The sequence below is a fragment of the Pungitius pungitius genome, chromosome 17 (genome assembly GCF_949316345.1).
Source record: "Pungitius pungitius chromosome 17, fPunPun2.1, whole genome shotgun sequence".
NCBI lineage: Eukaryota > Metazoa > Chordata > Actinopteri > Perciformes > Gasterosteidae > Pungitius > Pungitius pungitius.
In genome coordinates, this window is record NC_084916.1 from 10,190,052 (window position 1) to 10,210,663 (window position 20,612).

At 46.7% G+C, this 20,612-nt stretch overlaps 1 protein-coding gene across 1 annotated transcript; it reads right to left on the reverse strand.

Moving 5' to 3' along the window:
• Positions 1–878: 878 nt before the first annotated feature.
• LOC134107156 (gastrula zinc finger protein XlCGF57.1-like) lies at positions 879–19,774 on the reverse strand. The gene is made up of 3 exons (XM_062558639.1): positions 19,602–19,774; positions 3,649–3,745; positions 879–2,989 (listed from the first exon to the last, which is right to left on the reverse strand). Exons 1-3 carry the CDS (start codon positions 19,772–19,774, stop codon positions 2,033–2,035), a joined length of 1,227 nt encoding a protein of 408 aa, XP_062414623.1. The 3' UTR covers positions 879–2,032.
• Between the last annotated feature and the right edge of the window lie 838 nt (positions 19,775–20,612).

The window sequence follows — 20,612 nt, forward strand, 5'->3', positions numbered from 1 at the left end:
GAGAGTAACTCCATCAGCATGCTGTTGTGGGTCGCAAACCATTGCCTGATGATGTTGGAGCGATGGAAACTGGCATTGTCCCAAACTATCACGTACTTGGGTAAGTCATCTCCAATGTGACCCCTCTCTTGTTCAGGGATAAGGTCCCTGTACAGTGTGTAAAAAGGTGACAAGACGCTCTGTATTGTATGGCCCAATAATGTGTGCACAACTGTGGCTCTCATCTCATCAGGGACACGCGGGTATTTGTTGGCTCTTTTCCTCAGGTTTCACCGGTGATCAACTGGCATCCAAAATCCTCATGCCCAGTCCTTGGAGTAGCTTTTTCTACTAATCACCAGTTTTTATTAATAGCGAGTTTTTCTACTATTTTATTCCGTCAAGCGGTAGAAAAACTGTGCACAAGTGCCTAATCAGCTCATCTCGGGAATCACCTGGTGGAAACATGATGTCAATATAAGCAGGAAAATAAAGGGGGCGTCAACGCCAACATACACTCAACTAAAGGATTATTAGGGACACCTGTTCAATTTCTCATTAATAGAATCATCTAATCAACCAATCACATGGCAGTTGCTTCAATGCATTTAGGGGTGTGGTCCTGGTCAAGACAATCTCCAAACTGGATGTCAGAATGGGAAAGAAAGGTGATTTAAGCAATTTTGAGCGTGGCATGGTTGTTGGTGCCAGACGGGCCGGTCTGAGTGTTGATGGTTGTTACGCCCTCCTCTACAGGCGAGGATACCGTAACACGCCATCACACGTGAGCTGGCCACAAGGTGGGTGAGGTGAAATAAAACAGTGGGCGCACAAGCAGGACCAACACAACACTGTACCGTTCAAACCAGGTTTATTTGACCTATAATACGGTAGTGGGGGAAAAGGGGCTGAGCGGAACCAAAGCAAAGAAATTAAACACTGAAAAAGACCCCCACTCTACCTAGTCCAAACACAACCTGCTAAACTCTCTGAAAAATACAGGGGGTGGTCCTCCCAGATCTTACCTAGTGTGTATAGACAGAGGTTTATCTACGGATAGCATGTAAACCCCAGGGTCTCTTACCTACACACTCCCATTGTGCAGCCCCCTTTTCCCTGGGACAACTGAAGAAACAAAAAACGGAATAGTACAAACAATGGGATGAACACAGACAGAATAACAAAAATAACTTAACCTTGACCAGTTCAAGGTTCAAACACCAACGTACACAAAACAAAAGAAACGTCCCTTGAACACCGCTCTGCTCAAAACACAAGTTTGTTCATTCGTTCCCAAAAGTTCTGTTTAACAACAATCCTTCGGCTCTCTCTCTCTCCAACAGCTCTCCCCTTCTTGTCTCTCCTCGACCTCCTTTAAGCCTCTACATCCTGCAGTTGATTGGCTGTGGGTGAGGGTGATTAGTGGCTGCAGGTGGGAGCTGGCAGGGGAGATTATTGCCTGGTGGGTGTGTCAGAACACCTGTGCGAACACAAAATCAAAACATACACACACACCCCCTCCCACAAGCAGGCCAAGGCACGTAACAATGGTAGAGTTAGAATTTGGCGTAAACAGAATGAGGACATGGATCCATCATGCCTTGTTACCACATCTTTGGGATGTGGTGGAATAGGAGCTTCGTGCCCTGGATGTGCATCCCACAAATCTCCATCAACTGCAAGATGCTATCCTATCAATATGGGCCAACATTTTTAAAGACTGTGTTCAGCATCTTGTTGAATCAATGCCACGTAGAATTAAGGCAGTTCACAAGGCAAAAGGGGGTCAAACGCAGTATTAGTATGGTGTTCCGAAAAATCCTTTAGGTGAGTGTATATAAAATATATGTCCTTAACATGAGAAGGTCCAATTAAACAACATACACACTTTGGGCTCTTACAATACATTTTACACACTTATTCTGTCGGGTTTCCAAATATTATCCCACAACCCAAGAATTTGGTTGATGTCTTCCTCCTACTCTACATTATATTTAGTTTAGTCTTTTTAATCGGAAAAATTGCTCAGACTATTTCCTCACCAGAGTTGCATCTATGATGTTTCACCTTTGTGATTTCTTCTCATGTGGACAATTGAGTCAGTAGAACTTCTTTCCCCACTGTGTATTCTTATATGACGTTTCAAAGTTGAATTCTTAGTGAATGTTTTCCCACAGGTCATGCAGGAATATGGCTTTTCCCCAGTATGAATTCTTATATGAGACTTCAACGATGATTTCTGAGAGAATGTTTTCCCGCAGGTGGTGCAAGAAAACTGCTTCTCGTGAACATGGATTCTTATATGATGATTTGAATTTGATGTGTCAGTGAATGTTTTCCCACAGATGCTGCAGGAATATGGCTTCTCCCCAGTATGGATTCGTGTATGAGCCTTCAAAGTTGATGCCAGAGAGAATGTTTTCCCGCAGGTTATACAGGAAAATGGCTTCTCCCCACTATGAACTATTAAATGTGTCTTCAAATGTGATTTCATAGTGAATGTTTTCCCACAAGTGATGCAGGAATATGGCATCTCCCCAGTATGGATTTGTGTATGAGACTTCAAATGTGATGTCTGAGAGAATGTTTTCCCACAAGTGATGCAGGAAAATGGCTTCTCCCCACTATGAACTCTTAAATGTGTCTTCAAATGTGATGTCTCAGTGAATGTTTTCCCGCAGGTGATGCAGGAATATGGCCTTTCCCCAGTGTGAACTCTCATGTGGATTTTTAAGATGCTACTATATTTGAAACCTTTTCCACATGTTTTGCACGAAAAAGGTTTCTCATCACTATGGACTCTTGTACAAGTCTCAAATGCTGATTCATGAGAGTTGTGAGGGAGAAGCTGGTGGTCATTGTTTAGTTCAACTACAGTGGTGCTTTCAACTGAAATGTTGCTATGAGATGTTTCCTGTACCACACGCTCAGTTTCATCAGTACACAAGTCCAAAAGTTGATCTTCACCGTGTCCTCTTTCCTCACAAGTAGGAGCCAACGTAAAGGCCTCCTGCTTCGGTGCAAGCTGCTCTCCCTCTGGACTGCTGCAGAGTTCCTCCTGTTCCTCTTTAATCTGTGGAGGATCTGGGTCCTCTTGGTCCACACTGGGCTTCCTCTCCTGGAGACAGAGCTCCTGGTCAGAGGGAGCCTCCTCCTTCTCCTCCTCCTTACAGACACGTGACTGTGGGAGCTCTGGAGGGACAAAAGAAATACAAGACCAACGTTTGAGCGCAACGTGTGTATAAAACATAAGCATCACGTGTTCTATTGTTCGATTAGTAAACTAAAGTTAAAAAACTCGTTCGAAAACAGATGTTTCTAACAAAGTTGTACTCACCTATCCTGTGTAACCTTACTTCGGGTTTCCAAAAAACATCCAACAGTCTGCGCTGCCGGTCGATCTCTTCCTGATACTCGACGACGGTTCTTTTAAAAACTCCGAATATTTCCTCAGCAGCAGCAGATAGTCGCTCGTTGACAAACTCTCTCAAATTCTCCACTGTAGACATTGTTGCTTGGTTACCGAGGAAATACTTACCCACACTGAAACAAGACCGAGCAACGGACGAGTGTCACACTATAAAGTTCCGACTGCAGACCTCGGTCACATTAAGGTTCCGCTTGCGATCATGGTTGCAGGTCAGCCTGCTTGCTGCGCCGTATCTGCACTCTGGGGGGTGAGAGGGGTTGAGAGGGGTTGAGGGGGGGCAGCAGCCGCCGCTGGTTGTCCGAGTCGCTCCGGTCCGGCAGCCCCAGTGACGACCCCCTGGTGGAGGTGGGAGAACCGCGGTGATCTCCTTCTCCGCTTAGTTTTCCACTAGATGTCACTGTAGACGTACCAGTTATGTGCAATCGATTAGGATTTTCGTCAGATGATCTTGAATTGCAAAAATGAAAGACTCTTTCTTCTTTATTTTTGCTTCACAAATGTTCTTTTTTTAGTTCGATTATCATCAGCAAGTTAGGCAAGTGTGAACTCTTGTTGATGCAATAAAAGGGTTATAATGGTTAATCACGAGAATATCATTCCCCTTGTTAGATGTATGGTTCTTTGAAGGAGTCTTTCATATTCTTTTTTAGCCATAGCAAAATTGTAACAACGTAGGAAATAATGCTGTGCATCGTATGACCATATACTGTAAACACTTGCGGCTGGGCTTCAGATAACCATATCTGGTAAACATGTGGACTGGGGAAGTATAATATGCGTAACGCTATCAGGGCAGGAGTGACAGCGGGGCAAAAAACTAACAGCGACAGCTGCAGCGCCACTAATAAGGCAGAATAGAGAAGTACAAAAATACATCTTGTGTTATAACCGCCTTTACAAGCCAGTTTTTACCATTTCTTAGAGTGGGTAAAATATAAGAGAGGTCACAGTCTGACAGACTCTGTGAGGGAATACTTTTTGATGCGTGCTTAGGGTCTCCAGATATATCTGTGAGGAATCTAAATAAATGTTAACTTTTTTTACTTAATTGATTAGCGTGTCAGCAGTGTTGTGCCTGAACGCGTTCATTGAACGATAGTTCATGAACTCGTTCATATTTTGGGCGAACGTGAACTGAACGTACTGTATTAATGCCCGATGAATGTTACTGTGAACTCGTTCATTCTGGTGTCTGTGAACGGCGCGTTCTTTCAGGTTAACGTCGTGTGTAAAAAGGTGACAAGACGCTCTGTATTGTATGGCCCAATAATGTGTGCACAACTGTGGCTCTCATCTCACACTCAGTGTCACACTATAAAGTTCCGACTGCAGACTTCAGTCACGTTAAGGTTCCGCTTCTTACTTTGGTGTCCGGTTTAGCCATAAGCCCTTTCTAAACATGCGTTTTGCATGTCACAGGAGAGTGCAGTTTAATCCGCTTCATCACTGTTTCAACGGATAGTAAAACCAATCAGAAAATATTCAACACAAATACAGTCTGATCCGTGGCAGGTCAATAGAGGGTTAGGGGGCGCGGCGAAAAAAAACAACACATTGATCGGGTGTTTTCCCATCAAACAAGGTTCATAGTTGCATCTCAATAAATACGTATATATACATATTCTAATAGAATTTATATAAATATATTCATATTGTAATATATTTGTCCTATTTGTTATATGATATTTATATATTTTGGATATTTATGATAGTTACGATATAGTTACATATATTCATTGATATGAAGGTTCAGATCAACAAAAAGTTTGGGCCAGAACACAATATAAAGATCATACACTTCAATAGTAGAAGCCTTTACGCTAATCTTTACAAGATTAAAGACTACTTAGACCAGTTCACCTCACCGTTCAGCATAATCACCATCCGGGAGACCTGGATTAGTCTGGAGAAAGGGGTGGATTTTGAGTTGGATGGTTATAATCTGAATTATGTGAACAGAGGCAACAAAAGGGGAGGGGGAGTTGCACTTTATGTTGATAGAAGACTTAAGTAAAAGATTGTTGAAAGTATGACGGCTGCAATTGATGATATATGTGAATGTATTACTATTGAAATTGATATGGGGAAAAGGAAGATCATCATTGTCAGCTGTGCATACCGGGCTCCCAACAATAGCATAGAGAAGTTCAAGGAGGTGATGGAGATTATGGCTACAAACACCGAGCAAAAGGTAACTTTTCTCCGTGGCAATTACAACATAGATTTTCTGAATCCTAACAAACTAACACAGAGAAATTCATTGATGCAATGTACAGCAGAAGCTTTTATCCTATTATTACTAAACCTAGTCGAATTACATCTCACTCTGCAACACTTATAGATAATATTTTTACTAATAACCTAATAGTTATTATAGAAAGTGGATTAATATTAAATTATATTAGTGACCATCTGCCGGTGTTTGCAATCTACAGCGGTGCACTTAGGTTGGCTGCAAGGAATGAAATGATAGAAAGGAAATTAAGAACGGTTGACACTCTAAACAATTCCGAAATGAATTGCACAAAACTGAAGATGTATACTAGTCAAAGTCAGACATATTGAATATAAAATCACTGCATACACTGTACTGTACACTGTTTTCCCCCTATTTGAGTTACGATGTGGAAGTGTGGGGTAATACCTACAAAAGCACCTTACAGGCAATATGCACCATTTTTTAAAAAGCAATAAGGATAGTTAATAATGTGGGGTACTATGAACACACAACACATAATTTCTGAAATTAAAAATATTAAAGTTTATGGATTTAAAAGATTTTAAAATGTTACAGATTGTATATAAAGCAAGAAACAGCCTCCTTTCAGGAATCATTCAAAGATGGTTTAGCGACAGACTAGGTGACTATAATTCAAGAGGGAGACTGAAACTGAGGCAACCAAAGGTGCACTCTACACTCAATAGCAGGTGCATATCGGTCTGTGGGGTGAAGTTGTAGAACAACTTATGAGATAAGATCAAAGATTGTAAACATATTGCACCGTTTAAAAAACATCTTAAATTATACACATTAGCCAAATTTGAGATCTGTGAAAATATTCAGTGATGGAAATAATAGGTAGTTTACTATCTTAAATTGTATTTATTTAAGACTGTGTGTTCGTGTGTACTAATAGGTGTATGTGTCACGGTTTGGCTTCGCTTCCTGTTTTAGTTTGAAGTTTCATGTCTCTTGTGGTCCTGGGTTAACTTCACTTCCTGCCTTGTCTTGTGATTGCGTGATTGTCTCCACCTGTGTCCAATCACCTGCACCTCCCTTGTGTATTTAAGCCCTGTGTGCCTGTTGTCCCCTGTCGCGTCATTGTCTATATGTCCCTCGTCGTTGGAGCACGTTATGAGTTTTGATAATAAAGAGCACTGTGGATCGAGAAACTCTGCGCCTGAGTCCTCCCTGTACTCTGCACCAGCCGCGAGTACGTGACAGAATGACGCGACCTAAGGAGGACTCAGCAGAGTTTTGGAGCGGTCAGGGCCCCGACTATTTGGACGTGGGAAGTCCATTCTGGCAGCGCAAGACGGACGTTGTTCTCGGGCCCAGAGCCTACAGGAAGATGTGCCTCGAGCTTCGAGACCTCCTCAATCCGAGGAAAGGGAGCCCGGGAGAGGAGGAGACCACGAACCCCCCGGTCCCGGCTCCTGTCCCGGGCCCCAGAGTCTCGTCTCCGTCCGTTCCTGCGCCGAGACGCCCGTCAGCGCCCGTTCCTGCGCCGAGACGCCCGTCAGCGCCTGCGCCGAGACGCCCGTCAGCGCCCGTTCCTGCCCCGAGACGCCCGTCAGCGCCCGTTCCTGCCCCGAGAACCCCGTCAGCGCCCGTTCCTGCCCCGAGAACCACGCTCCCGGCCCCGCGGCGCCTGACCATGACCCCCCCTTCCCACCCTCTGGGGACCGTCTGGAATCCGGTCCTTGGAGGGGGATTGGGGTCAGGGCTCAGCCCGGTGATCCTCGCCACGACGACGCCGCAGCCGCACAGCTCGGCGCCCCCCGCCACGACGACGCCGGAGCCGCACAGCTCTGCGCCCCCCGCCACGACGACGCCGCAGCCGCACAGCTCGGCGCCCCCCGCCACGACGACGCCGCAGCCGCACAGCTCGGCGCCCCCCGCCACGACGACGCCGGAGCCGCACAGCTCGGCGCCCCCCGCCACGACGACGCCGCAGCCGCACAGCTCGGCGCCCCCCGCCACGACGACGCCGGAGCCGCACAGCTCGGCGCCCCCCGCCACGACGACGCCGGAGCCGCACAGCCCGGCGCCCCCCGCCACGACGACGCCGGAGCCGCACAGCCCGGCGCCCCCCGCCACGACGACGCCAGAGCCGCACCGCCCGGCGCCCCCCGCCACGACGACGCCGGAGCCGCACGGCCCGGCGCCCCCCGCCACGACGACGCCGGAGCCGCACAGCTCGGCGCCCCCCGCCACGACGACGCCGGAGCCGCACCGTAGCGGTCGGCCCCCCGAGACCCTGAGGTCCGGCGGTCATCCCGGCCGGAGGGACCCGACCCCGTGCCGCTGACCCTTGGAGTCCCCTGGGCGGCTGGGGGTTGTTGGGTTCCCCGCCCTCCCTCCCTTGTCTGTTTTTCTAGGTTCCACCCTCCTTTAGGACCGTCTGGAATCCGGTCCTTAAGGGGGGGGTTCTGTCACGGTTTGGCTTCGCTTCCTGTTTTAGTTTGAAGTTTCATGTCTCTTGTGGTCCTGGGTTAACTTCACTTCCTGCCTTGTCTTGTGATTGCGTGATTGTCTCCACCTGTGTCCAATCACCTGCACCTTCCTTGTGTATTTAAGCCCTGTGTGCCTGTTGTCCCCTGTCGCGTCATTGTCTATATGTCCCTCGTCGTTGGAGCACGTTATGAGTTTTGATAATAAAGAGCACTGTGGATCGAGAAACTCTGCGCCTGAGTCCTCACTGCACCCGCTCCAGCTGCGAGCACGTGACAGTATGTATGTATGATGAACAGAGGAGTGATTTTAATCTCCACCGTAATATATAACTTCTTTGAATAAGAGGTCCTTATTATGTCAAACTTTTGTAATAAATGTTTAACGTTTAACTGAAAAGTGATAATGCGTTCCTGCGCCGAGACGCCCGTCAGCGCCCGTTCCTGCGCCGAGACGCCCGTTAGCGCCTGCGCCGAGACGCCCGTCAGCGCCCGTTCCTGCCCCGAGACGCCCGTCAGCGCCCGTTCCTGCCCCGAGAACCCCGTCAGCGCCCGTTCCTGCCCCGAGAACCACGCTCCCGGCCCCGCGGCGCCTGACCATGACCCCCCCTTCCCACCCTCTGGTCCTCGCCACGACGACGCCGCAGCCGCACAGCTCGGCGCCCCCCGCCACGACGACGCCGGAGCCGCACAGCTCTGCGCCCCCCGCCACGACGACGCCGCAGCCGCACAGCTCGGCGCCCCCCGCCACGACGACGCCGCAGCCGCACAGCTCGGCGCCCCCCGCCACGACGACGCCGGAGCCGCACAGCTCGGCGCCCCCCGCCACGACGACGCCGCAGCCGCACAGCTCGGCGCCCCCCGCCACGACGACGCCGGAGCCGCACAGCTCGGCGCCCCCCGCCACGACGACGCCGGAGCCGCACAGCCCGGCGCCCCCCGCCACGACGACGCCGGAGCCGCACAGCCCGGCGCCCCCCGCCACGACGACGCCAGAGCCGCACCGCCCGGCGCCCCCCGCCACGACGACGCCGGAGCCGCACGGCCCGGCGCCCCCCGCCACGACGACGCCGGAGCCGCACAGCTCGGCGCCCCCCGCCACGACGACGCCGGAGCCGCACCGTAGCGGTCGGCCCCCCGAGACCCTGAGGTCCGGCGGTCATCCCGGCCGGAGGGACCCGACCCCGTGCCGCTGACCCTTGGAGTCCCCTGGGCGGCTGGGGGTTGTTGGGTTCCCCGCCCTCCCTCCCTTGTCTGTTTTTCTAGGTTCCACCCTCCTTTAGGACCGTCTGGAATCCGGTCCTTAAGGGGGGGGTTCTGTCACGGTTTGGCTTCGCTTCCTGTTTTAGTTTGAAGTTTCATGTCTCTTGTGGTCCTGGGTTAACTTCACTTCCTGCCTTGTCTTGTGATTGCGTGATTGTCTCCACCTGTGTCCAATCACCTGCACCTTCCTTGTGTATTTAAGCCCTGTGTGCCTGTTGTCCCCTGTCGCGTCATTGTCTATATGTCCCTCGTCGTTGGAGCACGTTATGAGTTTTGATAATAAAGAGCACTGTGGATCGAGAAACTCTGCGCCTGAGTCCTCACTGCACCCGCTCCAGCTGCGAGCACGTGACAGTATGTATGTATGATGAACAGAGGAGTGATTTTAATCTCCACCGTAATATATAACTTCTTTGAATAAGAGGTCCTTATTATGTCAAACTTTTGTAATAAATGTTTAACGTTTAACTGAAAAGTGATAATGCGTGTTTGATATCCTTTTTTTGCATTTAATCATACTGGGATGTTTAAATCCTGGAGGCAACAGAACTTTCTCAAACTCATCATCGGCCCTACAACCCACATCCACTCAGCCCTGACCTTCTCTCTCGACGTTGATGGCTCCGTCGTCACCCCCTCCAGCCTGCTCCGCAACCATCATCCTCAACATCATGAGGCGACAAGGCCTTCTCAGCTGCTGCACCTGCCCTCTGGAACGGCCTCCCCATTCCAATCCGCCAGGTTCCCACCGTATCATCATTCAAACCAGCACTCAAAACCCACCTCTTCAAACTTGCTTTTAAATGCCCCCACATGACTCATTGTCCAGTTGGGTCAAGTTCTATTTGTTTGTTTATTTTATTTTTTTGTGTTTTCTGTTTCTCTATTCTGTAATTTTTTACCTTAGATTTATATTGCAAAGCGTCTTGGGTACCAAGAAAAGCGCTATAAAAAATGAAAGTAGTATTATTATTATAACTGAAACTGATTGGCTGGCCCTACCAAAAAAAAAATCCACCAGCTGCAACGGAGTCTAATCATTTTTCTTATAGAAATCACAACTGAGGGTCTTACGTCATTCTTCATTCGCTGCCAGAACTCTAAATTTCACTCCCGTCCCAACCGACTCATTTTTTGCATCAAGATGTACTTTTCTAAATTGTCGCTTCTGTAAGATTACACATAGTGTACTTACCAGACTCATTTTTAGGTATTAAATACATCTTTAGGAAAACACTACCTTTCTGTTGTATTACCATTCTGAGTACGGATACAATTTAATGGACACCATATAGGAACGAGATCACTACCTAAATAAGATTTGTTCATTCTATTCCATTCACAGCATCAACCGCGCTACCTCTTCTACCATTAAGACAAATCAGTGGAGAGGCCACAACATCATCAAGGTCAGAACACTTCCCCAGCACACTCTTCTCTTCTGCCATTAGGCAGACGCTGCAGGAGTCTGGAATCAAGGACAAAGAGACTAGCAAGCAGTTCCTACAGCAAGCCACAAGGCTAGTTATTCATTCATAAATATTATTGTTTAATTCCTTAGGTTGATATAATATTAAGATAGCTTTTTCCATAGCCAGGTGTAGGACCAGCATGTACCTGCATGACAGCTTTTACCACCACAGCATATGTGCAAGAGCAATGTGAGCAGCATTAGAAAGCCGCCACGGCATAGGAGCCACAAGCTATATATTGTACGTGTTTGTTGGTCTCTTTGAAAAGAATTGAAATTAAGCCTAGTTTAAAGGAAGACAAGGTACATTTCCAGAGGAACATTGTTACGTGTAGAGATTTGTGCCTCTTGCCCTCACCTTTTTTTTGTTTGTCCTGCAGGTGAGGGGCGGAGTATTGGCTGGCCCTGCCTCCAGAGCACCCCGGTATTGGCCCACACTCCGGCCAATCCGATATGGAGGGCAACTATAAAGCCTCTCACTGTGCGCTCTCTCAGTCTTGCTTTGTTTTCCATTGAGGTTTGTGGTGGGGGAAGTGGGACTGAGGTAAGACTGGGGTACCCTGTACACACCCACATCCACGCAGAGTTACTGTTATTCCACTAGGTTATGGGTTGTTGCCACCGATGTATTTCTGTTATTTTGAGCATTTGTAGAATAGAGTCAGGTCTTTTGTTTTCCTTTTTCTTTCCAGAGTTGAGCTAGGCCTGGTTTTATTGTACTTTGATAATTTTGTTTGGCACAACCCCCACAGTACACTCTCCCCCCGCCACCTTTTTCCAACCTACCCGTTATGTTCCTTTTTTTGTAAATAAACCTACTTTTCTTTAACTGCCTCACACGGTCCCTGTTTTATTCCCCCATTGGATGTCAGCGTTTCCCTCTTAACCGGAGGAAACGTAACAAACATTAATTCCCTCTGCTTACTTTTAAGGCAAACTAGGCTAAATAATAATACATTTTATTTATATAGTGCTTAACATGGTAACACTGATAACCGCCCCAATACACGCACACAGACATGCACATACTGGTCTATGACTGACTGCTACTGTAACTTCATGTCACCAATTCTGCCTGCAAAATTTGCAAAGTGCACGGTGATCTTTAGCTGTATGCCTAATGCCTAATGAATATGTATATTGCTTTGGATTAATTATTTGCAGTTTTAACTATTGACTTAACTATTGAGGACACAAACATCCTCTCAGGGTCATTCTGTAACACACTGAGATTCAGATTAAATTCAATTCACTGAGATTTATCAAAGCAACATACATTTGCATAATCCGAGCTCTTTCCAGAAAGACCCTAACGAGGCGATAATACAGCACATTATTTCATGCATTTCTTTGACCATCCGCATTGAGCTCAACACTCCCCCTCTATCCTAACTGCGTAACTCTCCTCCTGTTGTGTCCCACTATCCTCCCCTCGTCCTTTAGTAGCCTCACCTATCTGGCATGTTGATGCTAGTCTGGCATGGTCATTCTGGTTGATTGACTATCTCTCTGCCCCCCTTCATTCTTTCTCCTAGCTCCTACATACACACCCATGAGACTTTCGTCCCAAACTCTCCTGTCTCCGTATCTGTTCAACCTGCTTGGCGTCTTACTATATCTGTCTGTGGGCCTCTTTCTAGCTTCTCCTCTCCCTCTGTTGAACTGTTACTCATGTCCCTGGATATATAAAAATAGCTGTATCCTTACTTACAGTTTCCTAGAAATGATCATAATATGTTGAGTATGAGTACATGTTGGAGAATGATGTTTTATTAATGTACATCACTAAGCTTCTTTCCGGGAGTTCTTTGTGCTTTCTCGCCTAGCAGGTCTCCGTGGATCGTAGTTTCGTGCGGACCCCGGTTCTGACTCCTGGCATGGCTCTACTGACACCTGCTGCTGCCATCATCATTACTTTAAATATGATTCATATTACTGTCATATTAAACCAACATCTTTCTGCTCTCCCTCCCCACAGAAGCCTCTGTGGATGGTGGTTCGACCTGATGGAGGTTGTCCCTGCAGTGGTCCTGCCGTACACTTGTTCTGCTACTTGCAATTACTATCATTTCTGTTTGAGAAATTTAATGTATTGTACATCTTTTACATTGTTGATTCTGTACACATGACATCCATTGCAGTCTGTCCATCCCGGGAGAGGGATCCCTCCTCTGACATTCGCCCTAAGGTTTCTTCCCTTTTTTCCCCATTCAAGGGTTTTTTCATATTTTGGGAGTTTTTCCTGTGCCGAAGTGAGGGTTTCGGGACAGAGGGTCTTGCATGTGTACATGTGACTGTAAAGCCCTCTTAGGCAAATTTGTAATTTGCGATTTTGGGCTATACAAAATAAAATGAATATAATAAAATGAATTGAATATAGAAACACTTCCCTCTACAATATACTGTATATTGATCGATTTCTCTCTTAGTGTATCTATGTAATTATGTAATGACAAAGTTCAATTGAGGTTTTAACCAAGTTTCTTGAATGTGAAAAACATTTAGTTTGACTTTCAGATCAGCTAAAACGTTCTTGCCTTTATGTAATTAGACTTCTGGCATTCCATTGTAGGACATGCATCCCCATTATGAGGTTCATCATCCTGAGCCTGTCCATCATAGTTGGGAGGGTTCAACATTTTATGAATCAGATAGGCCTTAAATTCTTTAATCCACAGTATCCTTTTGGCTGCCTCTTCATATGTGTTTATTCTGTCACTTTCTATCTTTTGTTGAATTGCCAAATTCATAGTTTTGCAAATGAAGGCCACAAAAAAGATTTCATCTACAATTATATTATCCTAATTAATCTCTTGTATGCATGAATGTAATTCCATTTGACTCTCATATACGAAAAGGGGAAGGTCCAAAAGTGGTTGTCTAATCCCAGATTTACTTCTATCATTTCTCTGGGTTTCCCTGGATGTGACTTCATCATTTTCCTTCACTTTTTTCGCTGCTTCTGCATAAGACACTTGGTTAAGTATTTTATATTTCTGCACTTCCCATGCTTGCATTTGAACCAGACATCTTCCAAAAGCACCGCTGTGTTCACTGACGCAGTTACAACATTTATTTTCTTTTATTTTGACCAGATTTTCCTAATTCATGCTCACCTCCACATCTTGCACATCTCGGCTTCCACTTACTTTGTCCTGAAGTGTGTTCCATTCTTTGACACCTGGAGGTCCTTAAATTGAGCGAACACATTCTTATTTCATTAGACAAGATCATTGCAAACTCGAGCAGCACTGATTGTAAATGACTTGCATCTAGATGGGACTGGAGGCTTCTCCAGCAGCCAAAGGAAGAGGTCTCACTTCACTACAAATTAAGATTTTGTTAGATAGTAAATCATATTTGTATTAAAGAGGTCTTGTGAGGTTGACATGTGACATGACATGTAATGTAATATCATTTAGTAATATCAAATTACATGTAATGTAATATCATTTAGTCATGGATTGTTGTTTGACCAAAAGTTGTCTCTATTAGAAGAGTATATTAGCATTTTAAAAAATACATTTTACACACATATCCTGTTTAACTGAAATTCAGGTTTCCAAATATCCCACAATCCAAGTATTTGGTTTATGTCTTCCTCCTACTCCAAATTAGTTTTATTTTAGTCAAAATATTTTACCTTTTAGAAGAATATACCTCTGAGTTTTGTAATAAGTGGAAAATGTTTGAATGGGAGTTCCCTATCAGGGAACTCGAGCTGCGTAAAGACGCTGTGGGAACTCCTCTGCGTGACCGCGTCATGAAGCACGCGTGAAATCTAACCAATGGCGAGCTGGTACGTCATAGGCGGGGGACGCCGGGACCAGGGCGCTATAAAGGGACCCGAAGGGCAGGACCATTCATCTCTGTGCCTTCATCTAATGCGGTAGTGAAGTTTTCCCACCTAGTAATGGCTGAGCGGTTTGTCCAGTGTGTTCCCCCTTGCACCCGTTTTATTACGGGCAGAGACTCACACGACCTGTGTGTTGTCTGCTTAGGCATGGAGCACGCCCAGCTAGCCCTTGAGTGGGCTAGCTGGGCGGATTGTGAGCACCTGTCGTGGCAATCTCGCGTCTCCCGTCGAGCTCTCTTCACTGAGGACAGCTCGATGAGGCGTGCTCCCCGCGGCTCCGGTCCACCTCGTGCCGAGGCAGAGCGCCGGATGTCTTCATGGGGATCACAAATGGATCTCGCGAAGGATTCCGGGACGGCTGAGGCCTTTTCCCGACCCTTCACCGCGGGATCCAGGTGCTCGTTTTCGGCGTCGGAGGCACGCTCCGCGGCTTCCTGAGAGACTTTTTGGGAGAGATTGAGAGTATCTCAATGGGTCCTGCGCACGATCGACGAAAGGCTACGCCACCCAGTTCAGGTGGCGGCCGCCTCGATTTCGCGGGGTACTACCCACTTTGGTAGACCCCAGCAGGCTCGGATATCGGAGCGAGAAGTACAGACCCTGCTGTGGATGGGAGCCTCAGAACGAGTTCTCCCTCCAGACAGAGAGTTGGGCTACTACAGCCGCTACTTCACCGTTCCAAAGGAGGATGGGGGTTTGCGTCCCAAAGGGAGAAGAGATACTAGATCTCCACCGTTTGAACCGCGCTGTTGCGGAGCTGAGCTTCAAGATGCTCACTCTCAAACAGATCGCGGCACAGATCAAATCACAGGGGGCGAGGCCCGGGGACTGGACCCCACTCCGAGGTGGTAAAGCTCCTGTGGAAAGGCCGTCTTACCGAGGTAGACCTGTTTGCCTTCGGAGAGACCACTCATTGTCCTCTGTGATTTCTCCCTCGCGCATCCTGCCCCAGGCATGGCCGAGGTCATGTCTGTACGTCTTTATCTCCGGTTGCTCTGCTCCCGGGGATTCTGGAGAAGGTCCGTCAGGACGGTGGTTGTAGCCCCGCCCTGGCTGGCCCTAGTGTGGTTCATGGACCTTTTGTCGCTCCTCGCAGGTCCTCCGTTGGAGACCCCCATCAGGGTGGACCTGCTGTCTCAGGTGTTGGGGTCCATTGTTTACCCTCACCTCGGCGGAGGTTGCAGTGAAATATGTGGCTCTTAAGACCCTCTTCCTGCTCGCTATTTCTTCCCTCAAGAGAGTTGGAGATGTGCAATGCTTGGAATTTGCACCCGGTATGGTGAAGGCGTTCTTTCTACCTTACCCCGGCTATATTCCTAAGGTCCCGTCCGCTACGGTCGGGCCTATGGTGGATGCTGCAGTCTTTCTGTCCTCCCCCGTTCCTGAGAAGAAAAAGCGTCGGACCAGGCGAAGCTTAACCTCCTCTGCCCATTCAGAGCCCTAGACTTGTACGTCCGCAGGACCTCCCTGTGTAGGCTCTCCGAACAGCTGTTTGTGTGTTTCAGGCCTCCCAACACTGGTAGCCCGGTAACTAAGCAGAGGATGCGCAAGTGGGTGGTTGAGGCCATCACACTTGCTTATGAACCGGCCGGCCAGCCCGCACCTCTGCTGTCCGGGCCCATTCTACTAGGGATATGGCGGCTTCTAAAGCCCTGTTGTCGGGAAGAGTATCGCTACACGACGTGTGCATGGCCTTTCAGAGATGAATGGTCCTGCCCTTCGGGTCCCTTTATAGTGCCCTGGTCCGGCGTCCCCGACTATGACGAACCAGCTCGCCATTGGTTAGATTTCACAAGTGCTTCATGACGCGGTCACGCAGAGGCGTTCCCACAGCGTCTTTACACAGCGTCTCGTTCCCTTCAGGGAACGAAGGTTACATACGTAACCGAGAGACGATTGATCTTTGTATTTTGACTTTTTCTAAATCTGCTTTATACAAAAAATAATTAGGCAGGATGAAGTCTTTAGTAAACATCACTTGATCCTCACACTCGCTTTTCAGTTTAAACAAAACATATATATTAATATATATTTATATCAAACCCGTTAAACATTAAACATACGCAAGATATGTTCACTCAATGCAACAGAGATTCAGGGGATGACAGTAAATCTTAATGACATTAAATTATATTACATGTCATTTACCTGAAGGTTTTATCTAAAGCAATTTTTATTGCATATTTAACCCATCTCACACAGTGGGAGTAGTGTGCTGCAGTAAGGGTCCTCAATGAGCAGTTGGGTGTCCTCCTCAGGGACACTTTGACAGGAAATGGAGTTGGGAGGGTTCGAACTAACAACCTTGCGGGTCCCAGCGCAGCATCTCTACTCCATGCACCAAGGTCGCCTCTGTCTGACTGTCTGTCTGTCTGCCAGAAGAAGAGATTGCTGAAAAGACTTTTCTCTCAAATGGAGCATTTGTGTTCCCTTCTTATAAAAAGCATCAACTCCTTTTTATTCTGAAAAATTGCTCAGACTATTTCCTCACAGGAGTTGCATCTATGACATTTCACCTTTGTGGGTTCTTCTCATGTGGACAATTAAGTCACTAGAAGGTCTGAAACTTCTTTCACATATTTTACGGGAATATGGCTTCTCCCCAGTATGGATTCCCTAAATGTGACTTCAAATGTGATGCCTCAGTGAATGTTTTCCAACAGGTGATGCAGGAATATGGCCTTTACCCAGTGTGAACTGTCATGTGGACTTTTAAGCTCCTACTATATTTGAATCCTTTTCCACATGTTTTGCAAGAAAAAGGTTTCTCATCACTATGGACTCTTGTATGAGTCTCAAATGCTGATTCATGAGAGTTGTGAGGGAGAAGCTGGTGGTCAATGTTTAGTTCAACTACAGTGGTGCTTTCAACTGAAATGTTGCTATGAGAGGTTTCCTGTACCACACTCTTAGTTTCATCAGTACACGAGTCCAAAAGTTGATCTTCACCGTGTCCTCTTTCCTCACAAGTAGGAGTCAATGTAAAGGCCTCCTGCTTCGGTTCAAGCTGCTCTCCCTCTGGACTGCTGCAGAGTTCCTCCTGTTCCTCTTTAATCTGTGGAGGATCTGGGTCCTCTTGGTCCACACTGGGCTTCCTCTCCTGGAGACAAAGCTCCTGGTCAGAGGGAGCCTCCTCCTCCTCCTTACAGACACGTGACTGTGGGAGCTCTGGAGGGACAAAAGAAATACAAGACAAACGTTTGAGCGCATAAATACAACGATGACCATAAGCATCACGTGTCCTACTGTTTATTTTTAAGTTGAATTAAAAAAGTCACGTTGGTTCGAAAAACCTAAAAAATGTGTTTTCATTATTGCTTTAGAGAAGATGTTTCTAACAAAGTTGTACTCACCTATCCTGTGTAGCTTTACTTCGGGTTTCCAAAAAACATCCAACAGTCTGCGCTGCCGGTCGATCTCTTCCTGATACTCGACGACGGTTCTTTTAAAAACTCCGAATATTTCCTCAGCAGCAGCAGATATTCGCTCGTTGACAAACTCTCTTAAATTCTCCACTGAAGACATTGTTGCTTGGTTACCGAGGAAATAATTACCTGCACTGAAACAAGACCGAGCAACGGAAGAGTGTCACACTATAATGTTCCGACTGCAGACCTCAGTCACATTAAGGTTCCGCTTCTTACTGTGGTAGGCCCTTTCTCAATATGCGTTCTTGCATGGTCTTTTGTTCTCGTGGACTCGTGAATTGTCATCAGTCGTAGCCCGAGTGAGAGCCAAATATCCCAGAATGCATTTCACCTCAGCAACAGTCAAGAGTCAACAAATATACGGAAACAAACACAACTTTAAGTCGAAGTTTATAAATACCAATATATGCCAGTCACGAATTGTCCATAACAAACACCATGTTCAAACATAAGGATGTTCATAAGTGTTCGTGGTACCAGAGCACCCTAGGTCAAAGATCAATGATTGATGTAACTGGTTCAGGTTCTCAATGGCCTCTTGCATCTCTTTTTCTGCTCCAACAAAATGTGTACCAATGTCAGAGCGCATGATGGAAACCTGGCCTTTTCTGCTTACAAAACAACATAAGGCATTGATGCAATAACTGGTGGCAAAACGGTCTGCGATTTCTATGCACAGCGCGAATGGCGAGACAGGTGAAGATTACACCATAGCTTTTGATGTTACTCCAGCCCCATCTAGCTTCATAGATACCAAAATAGTTGACGCCTACGTTGGTAAATGGTGGCTGATCTGGTGTTACACGATCTACTGGTAGGTTGGCCATTTTTTGCTCTCCCACTCTGCCTTCAAGCCTCCGGCAGACTACGCATCTTGAGATAAGCTTCCTTTTGGCAGAGGTGACTAGCGGAATCCAAAACTTTTCCCTTAGCCGAGACAACATATAGTTGCGCCCACAATGTCCAATCTTTTCATGAAGATCGAGCAAGAAGAGGGTGGCACTTCTGGAAGCTTTTGACAGAATTGCTGGGTGTTTCTCACTGTCTGTCATGGTGGATTTATTCAGCCATCCTCAAACTCTTAAGACGCCATCTTGCAAAGTAGGGACAAGCTTGTATAGCCAACTACTTCTTTTGACAGAACCACTAGATAGAGGGTCTTCACTTGCTTTTGACTGTGTCGAATGATTTCAGTTTCTGCAGCCATCAACTGTTCCCAGTTCAGTGTTTTCCTTTTAATGTCAGATTTGACCTTTTTCATTCGTTGCTGCATAAGTAATTTTAGTCTTGCTGGATCCTGGTCATCTTGACTGATGGCGCGCTGTAATTCTTTTCTCTTGTCCATCAGGTGGATCAAAGTTTGCATGGCAACAATGAGTGAGGTCAGGTCCCTGCAATAACTGTCCATTCAATGACACATCCTGAAAAGAGGCAGTGCAGTCAAAGACAACACTAATTTTCTTTTTCTTTGGGTGTTACACCCCATGGTAAGCAACGTACCAGACCCTGTAATCATCACGGTCAATCTGCTTTTCAGGAACTTCATCAGCGTAGCCTTTCTCCAGTATGCTTTTCATGAAATCTTTGTAATCTTTCAGGAAAACATTGTTCTTTTCCAGTTTTCTCTTCAGGCTAGCAGCTTGCTGTACTGCCATGCAGCGGTTGCTTGGCATCTTGGCTGCTTCATATTTCAATGGAAGTCCTATGCACCATCCACAAACTTTGTAATACTTTACACAGACATCATAAACTGCTTGTCCTCCTGCGACATCTCTTCCTTGTCATCATAGCGACGTTCTGGAAAGTCAGTGTTGTACTGCTGAACCATTAGTTGTTCTATTTGTACCACTGAAATTCAGTTGACGCTGTAATGAGCTGACTCCACTTTGGAATCAGTAGGCTTGTCCTTTACAGGTCCACACACCATCAAGCCCCGGACAGTCTTCACAGCGTAGGGCCCATCATCTTGACTATTGGATTTATGCCATGGTTCTATGGCTTTTGGGTTATTAGCTCCAATGAGAAGGCCTACGTCAGCATCAATGTGTGGTAAGGTTACTTCCTGAAAATACGGCCACTTTCGCAGATGTTGTTGAACTGGAATATTTATCTTTTGAACAGGGATACTGTTGTGTGTGAAGACTTTTGGTAGCTGGACATACCTTGTGTCTTCAAGGCCACACACTTCCAGTTCTGAGAGCATGTGACTCTCGAGTAGTTGCTGTTCACCAGGTTTATCCTGAGCCATAGTGCTCAACAAGATTTGAGGTTTTTTTCCTCTAATGTTTAGTCTCTTTTGCAGCTCGTCTGTACAGAACGTGGCGGTACTTCCAGGATCTATAAACGCGCATGTCTCTATACACCTTCCCCCTTTACGGGATCTGACTTTTACTGGCACAATTGATAGCATACACTCAGTGTTCTCTGTCCCAGCATACCCAACTATTTATTGTTTAACAGACTTCTGAGCTCTGGCGACCTCTTCATTTGAATTGCTGTCCGTTCTCTCTA